At 44.7% G+C, this 15,000-nt stretch overlaps 1 protein-coding gene across 13 annotated transcripts in view; it reads right to left on the reverse strand.

The window, feature by feature from the left end:
- Positions 1-15,000, reverse strand: part of LOC139758408 (venom protease-like) — a 67,930-nt gene that overhangs the window by 18,744 nt on the left and 34,186 nt on the right. For all 13 annotated transcript variants that reach the window (XM_071679790.1, XM_071679789.1, XM_071679781.1 and 10 more), the window contains one exon: positions 746-969. In XM_071679790.1, the coding sequence (XP_071535891.1) occupies positions 746-823 (78 nt within the window). In that variant the 5' untranslated portion in view covers positions 824-969. The remainder of the gene's footprint in view (positions 1-745; positions 970-15,000) is intronic.

Raw genomic sequence — 15,000 nt, forward strand, 5'->3', positions numbered from 1 at the left:
ATATATATATATATATATATATATATATATATATATATATATATATATATATATATATATATATATGACAACAAAAGAGATTAATGGCATATATCTGATCTCTCTACTGAAAGAGGTAATATTGAGGCAACATCTACTGTTTGAGGAACAGACTGATGAGGGGAGACAGATAGATAGTGAAGGGTGATAGATAGATAGTGAGGGATAGACGGTCTAAACTTGTTTTTTTGGGGCAGGATAACGATGCTCTACGTGGAAGAAGCGGATGGGAAAAGAAATGACTCCGCGGGAGTGGCTATGAGACAGGTGGTGGTCGGCCCCGGTGTGGAGGAGGAGGGAAGACACAGATGGAGCGGGAGGAGGAGGAGGGTGGAGTGCCTTCGGGCGAGAGGTGGAGGGAACCTGTGGGTAATGTAGGAATCCAGGGTGTGGTGGGCATATGAGGGAGGGAGCCACGCCTGGCGGGGAGGGAGACGGGTCGACTGAACACCAGATAGGAGGATGGTACGTGATCGCAGCGTCACATAGGAGGAGGATACGTGATCGTGGCGTCACATAGGAGGAGGATACGTGATCGTGGCGTCACATAGGAGGAGGATAAGTGATCGTAGCGTCACATAGGAGGATGGTACGTGATCGTAGCGTCACATAGGAGGATGGTACGTGATCGTAGCGTCACATAGGAGGAGGATACGTGATCGTGGCGTCACATAGGAAGAGAATACGTCACCTTGGCGTCACATACCTGCCATGGCCAGGCCCCTGGCTTGCTCCTCTTCCCTCCTACGATGCGTCCTGTGGACATGTCCTCGAACACCATCATGCGGTTGTTGGTCCGGGGTCGCTGGGTTGCGTCACCCCGGTGCGGGCGTGTCGTCTCCCCCCCACCACCGGGGCCGTGGACAGTGCCGGCCCCGTGGTCGTGTCGGCGAGGCTCGCGATGTCTGTTGAATGGACCGACGCCACACTCTGCAACATTGGCTGTGTGTTAGTTCTGGTACCACGAACATCTGAGGCGAAAGGGTTCAGTACAATGTACTACACGGAGGTATGATGAAGGGTTTTCCATTGTCTTTGAAGTGCGAGGCTGACAGACCGAAAACGCAGAATGAGAGTGCCTCCTTCTTCATCATCATCATCATCATATATATATATATATATATATATATATATATATATATATATATATATACATTTCTTTCTTTCTTTCAAACTATTCGCCATTTCCCGTGTTAGCGAGGTAGCGTTAAGAACAGAGGACTGGGCCTTTGAGGGAATATCCTCACCTGGCCCCCTTCTCTGTTCCTTCTTTTGGAAAATTAAAAAAAAAATGATGAGAGGGGAGGATTTCCAGCCCCCCGCTCCCTCCCCTTTTAGTCGCCTTCTACGACACGCAGGGAATACGTGGGAAGTATTCTTTCTAACTTTCCCCTCTCTTTATTCGCACACTTAACTTTCCTCTGATAAACGATTCAAAACAAAACAAAAAATACCACACCCGAAAGACTCTGGCTGGCTCCGGCTTCGTCTTGAGAAAGCTGCTCAACACACACATATACAGCAGCAGAAGAAGCCAGGCCACACCCCTCACCACCAGGACCTGGCAACCCAACCCCGAGTGAAGAGGGAAACACCCCTTTCCCCCCTTTCACCTCTATGCTAGGACGACCAGAGTGTCGAAAGAAAATAGGGTATCAAATAGGATACAGAATGTATAAAACGAAATTTGGGTGAAAATAGGGTATACAATGAAAAAAATGTAAAATAGGGTATCACAATAGGATATGGAGTTTGTAAAAATAGGGTATAAATAGGGTATACACTTCAAAAAAAAAGTAAAATAGGGCATCAAAATAGGACATACAATCTGAAAAATAGGTGTCGAAATTGGGCATCAAATAAGACATGGAATTTGTAAAAGAGCAAAATAGGGCAAAAATAGGACCTATAATAAAACAAACACAATAGAGTATCAAATTTGACAAAATTTTAAAAAAATAGGGCAAAAAAATAGGACCTGCAATTTTAAAAAAGTATAATAGGGTATCAAATAAGATACAAAATTTGTAACAAAAAAAAAAGGGGGCAAAAAATAGACCTACAATTTTAAAAGTAAAATAGGGTATCAATAGGACCAAAAACTAAAAAAATAAATAAATTACGGTACCAAACAGGACTGACAACTTTATATATATATATATATATATATATATATATATATATATATATATATATATATATATATATATATATATAATCCCTGGGGACAGGGGAGAAAGAATACTTCCCACGTATTCCCTGCGTGTCGTAGAAGGTGACTAAAAGGGGAGGGAGCGGGGGGCTGGAAATCCTCCCCTCTCGTTTTTTTTTTCTTTAATTTTCCAAAAGAAGGAACAGAGAAGGGGGCCAGGTGAGGATATTCCCTCAAAGGTCCATTCCTCTGTTCTTAACGCTACCTCGCTAACGCGGGAGATGGCGAATACTATGAAAGAAAGGATATATATATATATATATATATATATATATATATATATATATATATATATATATATATATATATATATAAATATATATATATATATATATATATATATATATATATATATATATATATATATATATATATATATATATATATATATATAATTCATAGTCTGCCCTTATTCATTCCCGTCGTCACCACGCCACACATGAAATAGCATACCCTCTCCCCCCCCCTGCGTCGCAGGGCGTAGGTCGTGGGGTTGCGGAGAGAGAGAGAGAGAGAGAGAGAGAGAGAGAGAGAGAGAGAGAGAGAGAGAGAGAGAGAGAGAGAGAGAGAGACGGATGGGAAACTGTGACAGATTGAAATGAGAACATAGCACTTATCTTGCCCCCCCTCACCCACCCAAGAGTTCCCGGACGTTAGGTGGGAAATCACACCGTCTAAGTGGTCATAATTCGCACCTATCTGTGTGTGTGTGTGTGTGTGTGTCGGTACGTGGTTTACACCCAGCTGGGGTGAGGCAGCGGTAGCAGTGGGAGATGACGCCCATGAATAACTTTCTCCCGTGTGAGATGAGTCGGGACGAAGGAGGATGTACGACACACACACACACACACACACACACACACACACACACACACACACACACAGACACAGAGGGTAATTAGACACACACACACACACACACACAGAGGGTAATTAGACACACAGACAGACAGACATAAAGACACAAGACGCTGTTGTCTATGTTAGTCTGTTCAACTCGATCTATTTCTCTGTATGAACACCCGGTCTATCCCCAGGTCCCTGAGAGAGAGAGAGAGAGAGAGAGAGAGAGAGAGAGAGAGAGAGAGAGAGAGAGAGAGAGAGAGAGAGAGAGAATCAGGTACAGTCATACAGATTACAAAATACACTGTTACTCAGCACACACGCCGACCCCGTGGCTCATCGTGCTTTTAAGTGATAGCTGGATTCTCAGAACTCACAAGAATGGTTCTTCCTCTTCCACTGTTGCGCAGCGGATATGTTCTTCAACACGTACACATATGTGTACACATTGCTGTATATATAAAGGCATATATATATATACATATATATTGGAAAGGATCACAATTTTGCGCGTAATCAAGATATTCCTATGAGTCCAAGGGGAAAATGAAACACGAAAAGTTCCCAAGTGCACTTTCGTGTAATAATCACATCATCAGGGGAGACACAAGAGAGAAATATAACAGTCAGTTGATATACATCGAAGAGACGAAGCTAGGACGCCATTTGGTAAACATGTGATATATATATATATATATATATATATATATATATATATATATATATATATATATATATACACGGCTGTACATATATATTTTCAATAGTGCGGATGGACGTAATCCAGATCTGTGCACCGAGTTCCATCACTTGCGACATTTGGAAACTACCAATGACAACAGACAGTCTATCAAGAATCTTCTATATTTTCCTGACTGTCTATATCTATACTCCTCTCTCTAAGACGCTGAATTCACTGGAAAGTAATTCTTTAAACTATGGAAGGTAATTCTTTCAACACGTCAAGGTAATTATACATCTAGCCTCAATGTTTAAGTACCAACATAATTTCAATCTAATTTCAGAACCCTAAGGATTTTATCCTACTGCTAAGGCCTTGGAAATTACCTTTAAAGAAATACAATCAACATAATTCCTTATTACTTCTACATATCACAGACTGTACGTGACGTTGACAACGCTGCTGCTGCCGTCCCGTCCCCTCGCAGCATCGCCAACGGCAGCCTCTATGTTCCGCTAGTTGAGCGGGAGGGAGGGAAGGAGGCAGCCATGACTCCACACCTCTCTCTCTGAGCTAATCTAATGACCGGATGATTTTCCCTCGCGGCATTAGCAACTGTGAGGGTCACGGCCCGCCACTCCGGCACTTTCCATCATCCATCACTCAGGAGCAAGTGGCTGTGGTGTGGCCGCCGTGGTTGGGTGGGCAGCAGCAGCAAAAGCGATCCCCGGGTCGTGGCTCGACCGTCCGTCGGAATGTGTTTGGGATGCGTCCATAATGGGTCTCTCAAAAGCTGTTGTGTTCCGCTAAGTAACCTCTGTCTAACCATAGCTGTGGGGGACCAGCTATGTCCGGGTGTGTGTGGGGGTGTGTGTGGGTGGTGTGCATGACGCGTCAAAAGGTGGGGGGGGGGGGCTGATCACGTCGTTGTGTGAGTCGGATCCTCGTATGGGTTCTGGGTGACGTCATGCGGGTAGAGAGCGTGTACGATGAACCACCGCCACTCACACGTGTGTGTGTGTGTGTGTGTGTGTGTGTGTGTGTGTGTGTGTGTGTGTGTGTGTGTGTGTGTGTGTGTGTGTGTCATTCACACAAGTGATGACGATTTGTATGTTACGGGGATAGACTTTTACACTTTTGTTGACTCGTCTCAACCTTACACACACACACACACACACATCTATCTATCTATCTATCTATATATCTATTTATCTATTCCCCAGCTTACGCCAGGTCTCCTCATCCACAGACCAGCCCTAAAGGGGAGGGTGGCCAGGTGGGCTGGCTGTGAGCTGCATTACTGTCCGGGACTCGAACCCGGACCCATTAAAATTGTGGGTCGCAACGCTAACAACTGCACCACAGTGTAATGGCGTGTTTGTACAGTACGTGAAGGGAGTTCTACACATCTTGGGGCCCCCCCCTAACTTTTTGAACTTTCTCCATAATCAGACGACTTTTAGAAAAGTTTGTATCTTCTCACCAGTCACAGTTTACCCCAATTCCTCTCCTACCATATAGCTACTTCTCTGTATATCTTCTACTACAGGTTTCTTCCTTAATTTCCCATATTTTGGCCTCCGCCTACATCATTCTGGTGCCCATTATTACAATCTTCCTTCACGACCTTTTTAAATATTGTTATTTGTTTTTAACTACAATGCCAAACTTGGGAAGCCTATTTTTTTGGCCTTGTGTAGGATGTGAACAGTTAGCTGACTATTTCTTCATCTTTGTACCTGAAATGTGATTCTCAAATTTGCCAGCAAATTATTCTAAGGTGGAGTTCTACATATGACGTGGGTACAGTTGGAGTTCTAGTGATAGGTTTAGGTACAGTTTTTACTCTTACGTAGTGAGTCCTTCTATCATTTAGACTAACCTTATTACTGTACATGTCCTCAGAATGAGTATCATAAATCGTATATCAGTCCAAATTTGGAGAGTACTTTGGTCGCCTTGAAGGGAGATGCAGTCCTGCTCACTATACATCTCTCACGACTTTAAGGTTCATCAGCAAGACTACTCAGGTATGAGTCCAATTCATCTGTCGAAGTCATTTACCAAAGATCAAGAAGAGTAACGGTTCTAGGATTGAACCCCTGGGGTACGCCACTAATGACTTCACAACCCATTTCGAGAATGCTTCTCTGATATGTGTCTCTTGTTCCCTTTCAGTGAAGTGATCTTCTACCCAACGAAGGAGTCTCCTACTTATTCCTGTCTGAAGATCCAGCTTCTTCAATGTGTGGCACAGTGTCAAATGCTTTCAGGCAGTGCACCTACACACACACTCCACCCACGATTCTCTTTAGTCTAAAACCACAACTCACTTTTCCATTGAACTTTACGAAATTTGTTGAGCAAGTCCTCTGGTTGCCTCCCACTTAAGCAGTAACCCACTGGCTTTCTGATTACCTTTGTTTGTATTTGCATTACCTCACACACACACCACACTCGTCAGAGAGAGAGAGAGAGAGAGAGAGAGAGAGCAGCAGTGTGTACTTTTCACCACACCTTCCCAATCTCCTTTTCGTAAGGCCCGGTAGCGCCCTCGCCATCCCCCATGACAAGTGGTATACTGAACCACATTTCCCATACAGCAGCCCACCTACCTGCCTGGTATATCATGAGGAACATGGAACCCTTGTATGGGGGGATACGAAACCACTTCACCTGAGTCATCGGTTCCATATCTTTCAAAAGATAATCTCACTCCATCTTAAGACCTTCTGCCTCTCCCCTCCATCATTCTATGTCACTAAAGACCACCTGCCTCTCGTCCTTCCTCCCCTCCATCATTCTATGTCACAGAAGACCTTCTGCCTCTCCCCTCCATCATGTTATGTCACTGAAGACCACCTGCCTCTCCTCCATCACTCTATGTCACTGAAGACCTTCTGCCTCTCGTCCTTCCTCCCCTCCATCATTCTATGTCACAGAAGACCTTCTACCTCTCCCCTCCATCATTCTATGTCACTGAAGACCACCTTCCTCTCCCCTCCAACATTCTATGTCACTGAAGACCTTCTACCTCTCCCCTTCATCATTCTATGTCACAGAAGACCTTCTACCTCTCCCCTCCATCATTCTATGTCACTGAAGACCTTCTACCTCTCCCCTTCATCATTCTATGTCACTGAAGACCTTCTACCTCTCCCCTCCATCATTCTATGTCACTGAAGACCTTCTACCTCTCCCCTCCATCATTCTATGTCACAGAAGACCTTCTACCTCTCTCCTCCATCATTCTGTGTCACTGAAGACCTTCTACCTCTCCTCCATTCAGTCCCACAGAGGTGTTGGGGAGGGTAATAGTGTGTGTGTGTGTGTGTGTGTGTGTGTGTGTGTGTGTGTGTGTGTGTGTGTGAACGCAATCCTCACCCAGTTTATCCAGCCTCCGTCTCCTCTCGTGTGTCTTTACATCACCCACTGGACCTCCTGGCCTGGCTGAGCGGGTCTGAGACTGGCTCGCTAACCTCAGATTAATTCATGGGAACTCAGTTCGACACCCTGTACGTGTACGTGTACGTTCGCTATGTATTCTCTCGTCAACTTTCTCTCCGCCGACTTTTCTTGTCCCGTGTGTGTGTGTGTGTGTGTGTGTGTGTGTGTAAATCATGATGATAAAGGGGAGGAGATAAGGAGGAGGAGGAGGAGGACAAGGAGGAGGAGGAAGACAAGGAGAAGGAGGAGGACAAGGAGGATGAGGACAAGGAGGATGAGGAGGAAAAGGAGGAGGAGGAGGACAAGGAGGAGGAGGAGGAGGAGAAGGACACGGAGGAGGACAAGGAGGAGGAGGAGGACAAGGAGGAGGACAAGGAGGAGGAGGAGGAGGACAAGGAGGAGGAAGAGGACAATGAGAAGGAGGAGGAGGACAAGGAGGAGGAGGAGGAGGAGGTGGACAAGGAGAAGGAGGAGGACAAGGAGGAGGAGCAGGACAAGGAGGAAGAGGCGGACAAGGAGGAGGAGGAGGACAAGGAGAAGGATGCGGACAAGGAGGAGGAGGAGGAGGACAAGGAGGAGGAGGAAGTGGTTGAAGGTGAAAGACGACCCTCGCGATGTGGACGATGGCGAATTTCGACTGCGGAGAGAGAGAGAGAGAGAGAGAGAGAGAGAGAGAGAGAGAGAGAGAGAGAGAGAGAGAGAGAGAGAGAGAGAGAGGGTGACAAACGATCGCCAACTGCCAATTAGAGAGCTAAAGCGTCTCCGATGCTAAGAATTACGGTGAAAGTAAAGCAACCGGTAGCGTCTTCTACCCCCCCACACACCCGACTCCACTCCACTCCAAGCCTTTCATGTCAACTTTCGTGATACGTTTAATCTTCATCCTATTACAGTGTTTCAGTCTTCATCCTATTACAGTGTTTCAGTCTTCATCCTATTACAGTGTTTCAGTCTTCATCCTATTACAGTGTTTCAGTCTTCATCCTATTACAGTGTTTCAGTCTTCATCCTATTACAGTGTTTCAGTCTTCATCCTATTACAGTGTTTCAGTCTTCATCCTATTACAGTGTTTCAGTCTTCATCCTATTACAGTGTTTCAGTCTTCATCCTATTACAGTGTTTCAGTCTTCATCCTATTACAGTGTTTCAGTCTTCATCCTATTACAGTGTTTCAGTCTTCATCCTATTACAGTGTTTCAGTCTTCATCCTATTACAGTGTTTCAGTCTTCATCCTATTACAGTGTTTCAGTCTTCATCCTATTACAGTGTTTCAGTCTTCATCCTATTACAGTGTTTCAGTCTTCATCCTATTACAGTGTTTCAGTCTTCATCCTATTACAGTGTTTCAGTCTTCATTCTATTACAGTGTTTCAGTCTTCATCCTATTACAGTGTTTCAGTCTTCATCCTATTGCAGTGTTTCAGTCTTCATCCTATTACAGTGTTTCTGTCTTCATCCTATTACAGTGTTTCAGTCTTCATCCTTTTACAGTGTTTCTGTCTTCATCCTATTACAGTGTTTCAGTCTTCATCCTATTACAGTGTTTCAGTCTTCATCCTTTTTACAGTATTTCAGTCTTCATCCTATTACAGTGTTTCAGTCTTCATCCTATTACAATGTTTCAGTCTTCATCCTATTACAGTGTTTCAGTCTTCATCCTATTGCAGTGTTTCAGTCTTCATCCTATTGCAGTGTTTCAGTCTTCATCCTATTACAGTGTCTCAGTCTTCATCCTATTACAGTGTTTCAGTCTTCATCCTATTACAGTGTTTCAGTCTTCATCCTATTACAATGTTTCAGTCTTCATCCTATTACAGTGTTTCAGTCTTCATCCTATTACAGTGTTTCAGTCTTCATCCTATTACAATGTTTCAGTCTTCATCCTATTACAGTGTTTCAGTCTTCATCCTATTACAGTGCCTCAGTCTTCATCCTATTGCAGTGTTTCAGTCTTCATCCTATTACAGTGTTTCAGTCTTCATCCTATTACAGTGTTCAGTCTTCATCCTATTACAGTGTTTCAGTCTTCATCCTATTACAATGCCTCAGTCTTCATCCTATTACAGTGCCTCAGTCTTCATCCTATTACAGTGTTTCAGTCTTCATCCTAATACACTGCTTCAGTCTTCATCCTATTACAGTGTTTCAGTCTTCATCCTATTACAATGCCTCAGTCTTCATCCTATTACAGTGCCTCAGTCTTCATCCTATTACAGTGTTTCAGTCTTCATCCTATTACAGTGTTTCAGTCTTCATCCTATTACAGTGTTTCAGTCTTCATCCTATTACAGTGTTTCAGTCTTCATCCTATTACAGTGTTTCAGTCTTCATCCTATTACAGTGTTTCAGTCTTCATCCTATTACAGTGTTTCAGTCTTCATCCTATTACAGTGCCCCAATTTTCTTATTACAGCGCTAATAACTAGGGTAGTTGACACCCTCCTCCCCCCCTATTTGAACTCGACGGTACGACCCTTCTGTGTAATGGCATGGTCTCTGACCTGACCAATTTAGGGTCAAGTTCAGGGCCAGACTACCATACCTTCGTGCTGAAGGGTCGTACCGTCGTGCTCATGGGTCGTACCGTCGTGTTCAAGGGTCGTACCTTCGTGCTCAAGGGTCGTATCGTCGTGCGCAAGGGTCGTAGCGTGGTGCTCAAGGCTCGTACCGTCGTGCTCAAGGGTCGTACCGTCGTGCTTAAGGGTCGTACCGTCGTGCTCAAGGGTCGTACCATCGTGCTCAAGGGTCGTACCATCGTGCTCAAGGGTCGTACCGTCGTGTTCAAGGGTCGTACCGTCGTGCTCAAGGCTCGTACCGTCGTGCTCAAGGGTCGTACCGTCGTGTTCAAGGGTCGTACCGTCGTGCTCAAGGGTTTACAGTCATCAACGCGTCCACCAGTTTCGAAGTCAATACATTCATCCGGGAACCGCCCTTTGTCCAAGCTCGACACACACACACACACACACACACACACACACACACACACACACTCACACACACACACACACACACACACACACACACACACACACACTCTCTCACACACACACACACACACACGAGAGGCGACAGTGTGTGTGTGTGTGTGTGTGTGTGTGTGTGTGTGAGTGTGTGTGTGTGTGTGTGTGTGTGTGTGTGAGTGTGTGTGTGTGTGTGTGTGTGTGTGTGAGTGTGTGTGTGTGTGTGTGTGAGTGTGTGTGTGTGTGTGTGTGTGTGTGTGTGTGTGTGTGTGAGAGTGTGTGTGTGTGTGTGTTGCTGCTGGGGGACTCTCTCTCTCTCTCTCTCTCTCTCTCTCTCTCTCTCTCTCTCTCTCTCTCTCTCTCTCTCTCTCTCTCTCACAGGTAAGCTCGAAACACAATGGCAACACAAGCAGTGCGAGGAAACCACGCAACACATGCAACATGAGCGAGACACGCAACACATGATCAACGAGCAAGACACGCAACACATGATCAACGAGCGAGACACGCAACACATGATCAACGAGCGAGACACGCAACACATGATCAACAAGCAAGACACGCAACACATGATCAACGAGCGAGACACGCAACACATGATCAACGAGCGAGACACGCAACACATGATCAACGAGCGAGACACGCAACACATGATCAACGAGCGAGACACGCAACACATGATCAACGAGCGAGACACGCAACACATGATCAACGAGCGAGACACGCAACACATGATCAACAAGCAAGACACGCAACACATGATCAACGAGCGAGACACGCAACACATGATCAACGAGCGAGACACGCAACACATGATCAACAAGCAAGACACGCAACACATGATCAACGGACAAGACACACAACATATGATCAATGGGCGGGACATGCAACACATGATCAACGAGCGAGACACGTAACACATGATGAACGAGCGAGACACGCAAGACATGCAACACATGATCAACGAACGAGACACGCAACACATGATCAACGAACGAGACACACAACACATGATCAACGAGCGAGACACGCAACACATGATCAACGAACGAGACAAGCACGACACGCAACACATGATCAATGAGCGAGACACGCAACACATGATCAACGAGCGAGACACGCAACACATGATCAACGAGCGAGACACGCAACACATGATCAACGAACGAGACACACAACACATGATCAATGAGTGAGACACGCAACACATGATCAACGAGCGAGACACGCACGACACGCAACACATGATCAACGAGCGAGACACGCAACACATGATCAACGAGCGAGACACGCAAGACAAAACGTAACCTCTCTGTTATCACACAGTGTTACATATCGTGCCAGCTGCTTCATGAACAACTCAGTGTTCCATGCATGCTCCATGACTTTAGACATGCCATGCAACACAGAAGGCAAAACCTCAAGCGATGGTAAGTGTTAGTGTTGTGTCGTGGGCTCACAACACCACCACCACAACACTAATCTGTTTTTGATGGCAGCTTACAGCAAAGGCCACACAGCGCATCTTGTTTATGTAATTGGTAAATGTTCATTCACAACTGTTCATAAGATCTATAACATGAATGTTCATCCACAATTGTTCATTATCATTGTAATATGAATGTTCATCAACAACTGTTCATTATCATTGTAACGTGAATGTTCATCCACAACTGTTCATTATCATTGTAATATGAATGTTTATTCACAACTGTTCATAAGATCTGTAATATGAATGTTCATCCACAACTGTTCATTATCATTGTAATATGAATGTTTATTCACAACTGTTCATAAGATCTGTAACATGAATGTTCATCCACAACTGTTCATTATCATTGTAATATGAATGTTCATCCACAACTGTTCATATGATCTGTAACATGAATGTTCATCCACAACTGTTCATTATCATTGTAATATGAATGTTCATCAACAACTGTTCATTATCATTGTAATATGAATGTTCATCAACAACTGTTCATAAGATGTGACATGAATGTTCATCAACAATTGTTCATTATCATTGTAACATGAATGTTCATCCACAACTGTTCATTTTCAGTGTAACATGAATGTTCATCCACAACTGTTCATATGATTTGTAATATGTATGTTCATCCACAACTGTTCATTATCATTGTAATATGAATGTTCATCCACACCTGTTCATCCACAGTGACGAATGAAGACACTAGTATGTTCACATTTGGTTCAATATTTGCATAGCCACATCTGTGACCCCTTCAGCCACAGACAGAACAGACAAACACGTACAGTATGTCATGGGGACAGAGAAACACGTACAGTATGTCATGGGGACAGAGAAACACGTACAGTATGTCATGGGGACAGACAGACACGTACAGTATGTCATGGTTGACAGACAAACACGTACAGTATGTCATGGTTGACAGACAAACACGTACAGTATGTCATGGGGACAGACAGACACGTACAGTATGTCATGGGGACAGAGAAACACGTACAGTATGTCATGGGGACAGAGAAACACGTACAGTATGTCATGGGGACAGACAAACACGTACAGTATGTCATGGGGCGAAGACAGACTCAAATCTCAAGGGCACATTTGAGATGGAGATTATCTCACAGGGAGGCCGAGATAAGGAGACAATAACAACAGGAGACCGTATCTAACAACAGGAGACCGTATCTAACAACAGGAGACCGTATCTAACAACAGGAGACCGTATCTACCAACAGGAGACCGTATCTAACAACAGGAGACCGTATCTAACAACAGGAGACCGTATCTACCAACAGGAGACCGTATCTAACAACAGGAGACCGTATCTAACAACAGGAGACTGCATCTAACAACAGGACACCGTATCTAACAACAGGAGACCGTATCTACCAACAGGAGACCGTATCTAACAATAGGAGACTGCATCTAACAACAGGACACCGTATCTAACAACAGGAGACCGTATCTAACAACAGGAGACCGTATCTAACAACAGGAGACTGCATCTAACAACAGGACACCGTATCTAACAACAGGAGACCGTATCTACCAACAGGAGACCGTATCTAACAACAGGAGACCGTATCTAACAACAGGAGACCGTATCTACCAACAGGAGACCGTATCTAACAACAGGAGACCGTATCTAACAACAGGAGACTGCATCTAACAACAGGACACCGTATCTAACAACAGGAGACCGTATCTACCAACAGGAGACCGTATCTAACAATAGGAGACTGCATCTAACAACAGGACACCGTATCTAACAACAGGAGACCGTATCTGACAACAGGAGACCGTATCTAACAACAGGAGACCGTATCTAACAACAGGAGATAATAACAACAGGAGACCGTATCTACCAACAGGAGACCGTATCTAACAACAGGAGACCGTATCTACCAACAGGAGACCGTATCTAACAACAGGAGACCGTATCTAACAACAAGAGACCGCATCTAACAACAGGAGACCGTATCTAACAACAGGAGACCGTATCTAACAACAGGAGACCGCATCTAGCAACAGGAGACCGTATCTACCAACAGGAGACCGTATCTAACAACAGGAGATAAGAGGAGGAAGCAGCACAAGGCGAGCGTGAACCCCACGCCTCACGAACACGAGGGGGACCAAACAGACGTGGGCCAACAGAAGCATGGACCATGGGATACAATAAACAGACCTCCCTCCCCTCCTCAAACCACCCCCCCTTGACCTACTTTCAGACCACACACACACACACACAAGGAGGGCCACTCAGACTATGAGCCAAGTCGGATAGGAGACAACCATGAAAGGAAGGCGTGAAGACCATGACAAGGAAGGCGTGAAGACCATGACAAGGAAGGCGTGAAGACCATGACAAGAAGGCGTGAAGACCATGACAAGGAAGGCGTGAACACCATGACAAGAAGGCGTGAAGAAGAGGCGCCAGCGACGGGGTGAAAAGGGCCGGTCGAACTTCCTCTTCCTCCTCCTCCTCCTCTTCCTCCTCCTCCTCCCCACAACTCCAGAAGACAGACCAACGGATGACACACACACACACACACACACAAGACGGATCAACCCTGGGCAGAAATGCCTATACGAAGCGCGTGAGGAACGGGCCGGTTTCTCCTCCTGAGAGAGGAGAGAGAGAGAGAGAGAGAGAGAGAGAGAGAGAGAGAGAGAGAGAGAGAGAGAGAGGGTGTGTGTGTGTGTGTGTGTGTGTGGTTGTGGTACTTTCCATCACGCTCGGCCCCTTTGTCCATACGTCTCTCCACCTCTTTTTATACTATAAACATTCACAGGAGCCCAGGCAGAGGAGAAGGGACAGCTCCTCCTCCTCTCTATTTGATTGGAAGGTTTTGGGCAAGCATGGTGGAGTATGTAAGTTTCAGCTTCTAAGGCAAAATCAATGATACAAGACAAACGCCAACGGGTCCAAAACATGCCCTTGCGGGACCCCTCAAATGTGTTATCTAAATCAATGTCTCTATCTAAATCAATGTCTCTATCTAAATCAATGTCTCTATCTAAATCAATGTCTCTATCTAAATCAATGTCTCTATCTAAATCAATGTCTCTATCTAAATCAATGTCTCTATCTAAATCAATGTCTCTATCTAAATCAATGTCTCTATCTAAATCAATGTCTCTATCTAAATCAATGTCTCACTCTTATATATTATTTTTTCTAATTTCTTCCATTTGGGGTAATCTAAAGTCTATCTCATGGACTCATCTACTAATCTAAAACGAAGATAATAAAAGAAATATGACTATTTATCTACCAATTTCTCGCCTGTATCATTTCAATTTTTTTTCTTCTTCTTCTT

This window comes from Panulirus ornatus, chromosome 30, assembly GCF_036320965.1.
Source record: "Panulirus ornatus isolate Po-2019 chromosome 30, ASM3632096v1, whole genome shotgun sequence".
NCBI lineage: Eukaryota > Metazoa > Arthropoda > Malacostraca > Decapoda > Palinuridae > Panulirus > Panulirus ornatus.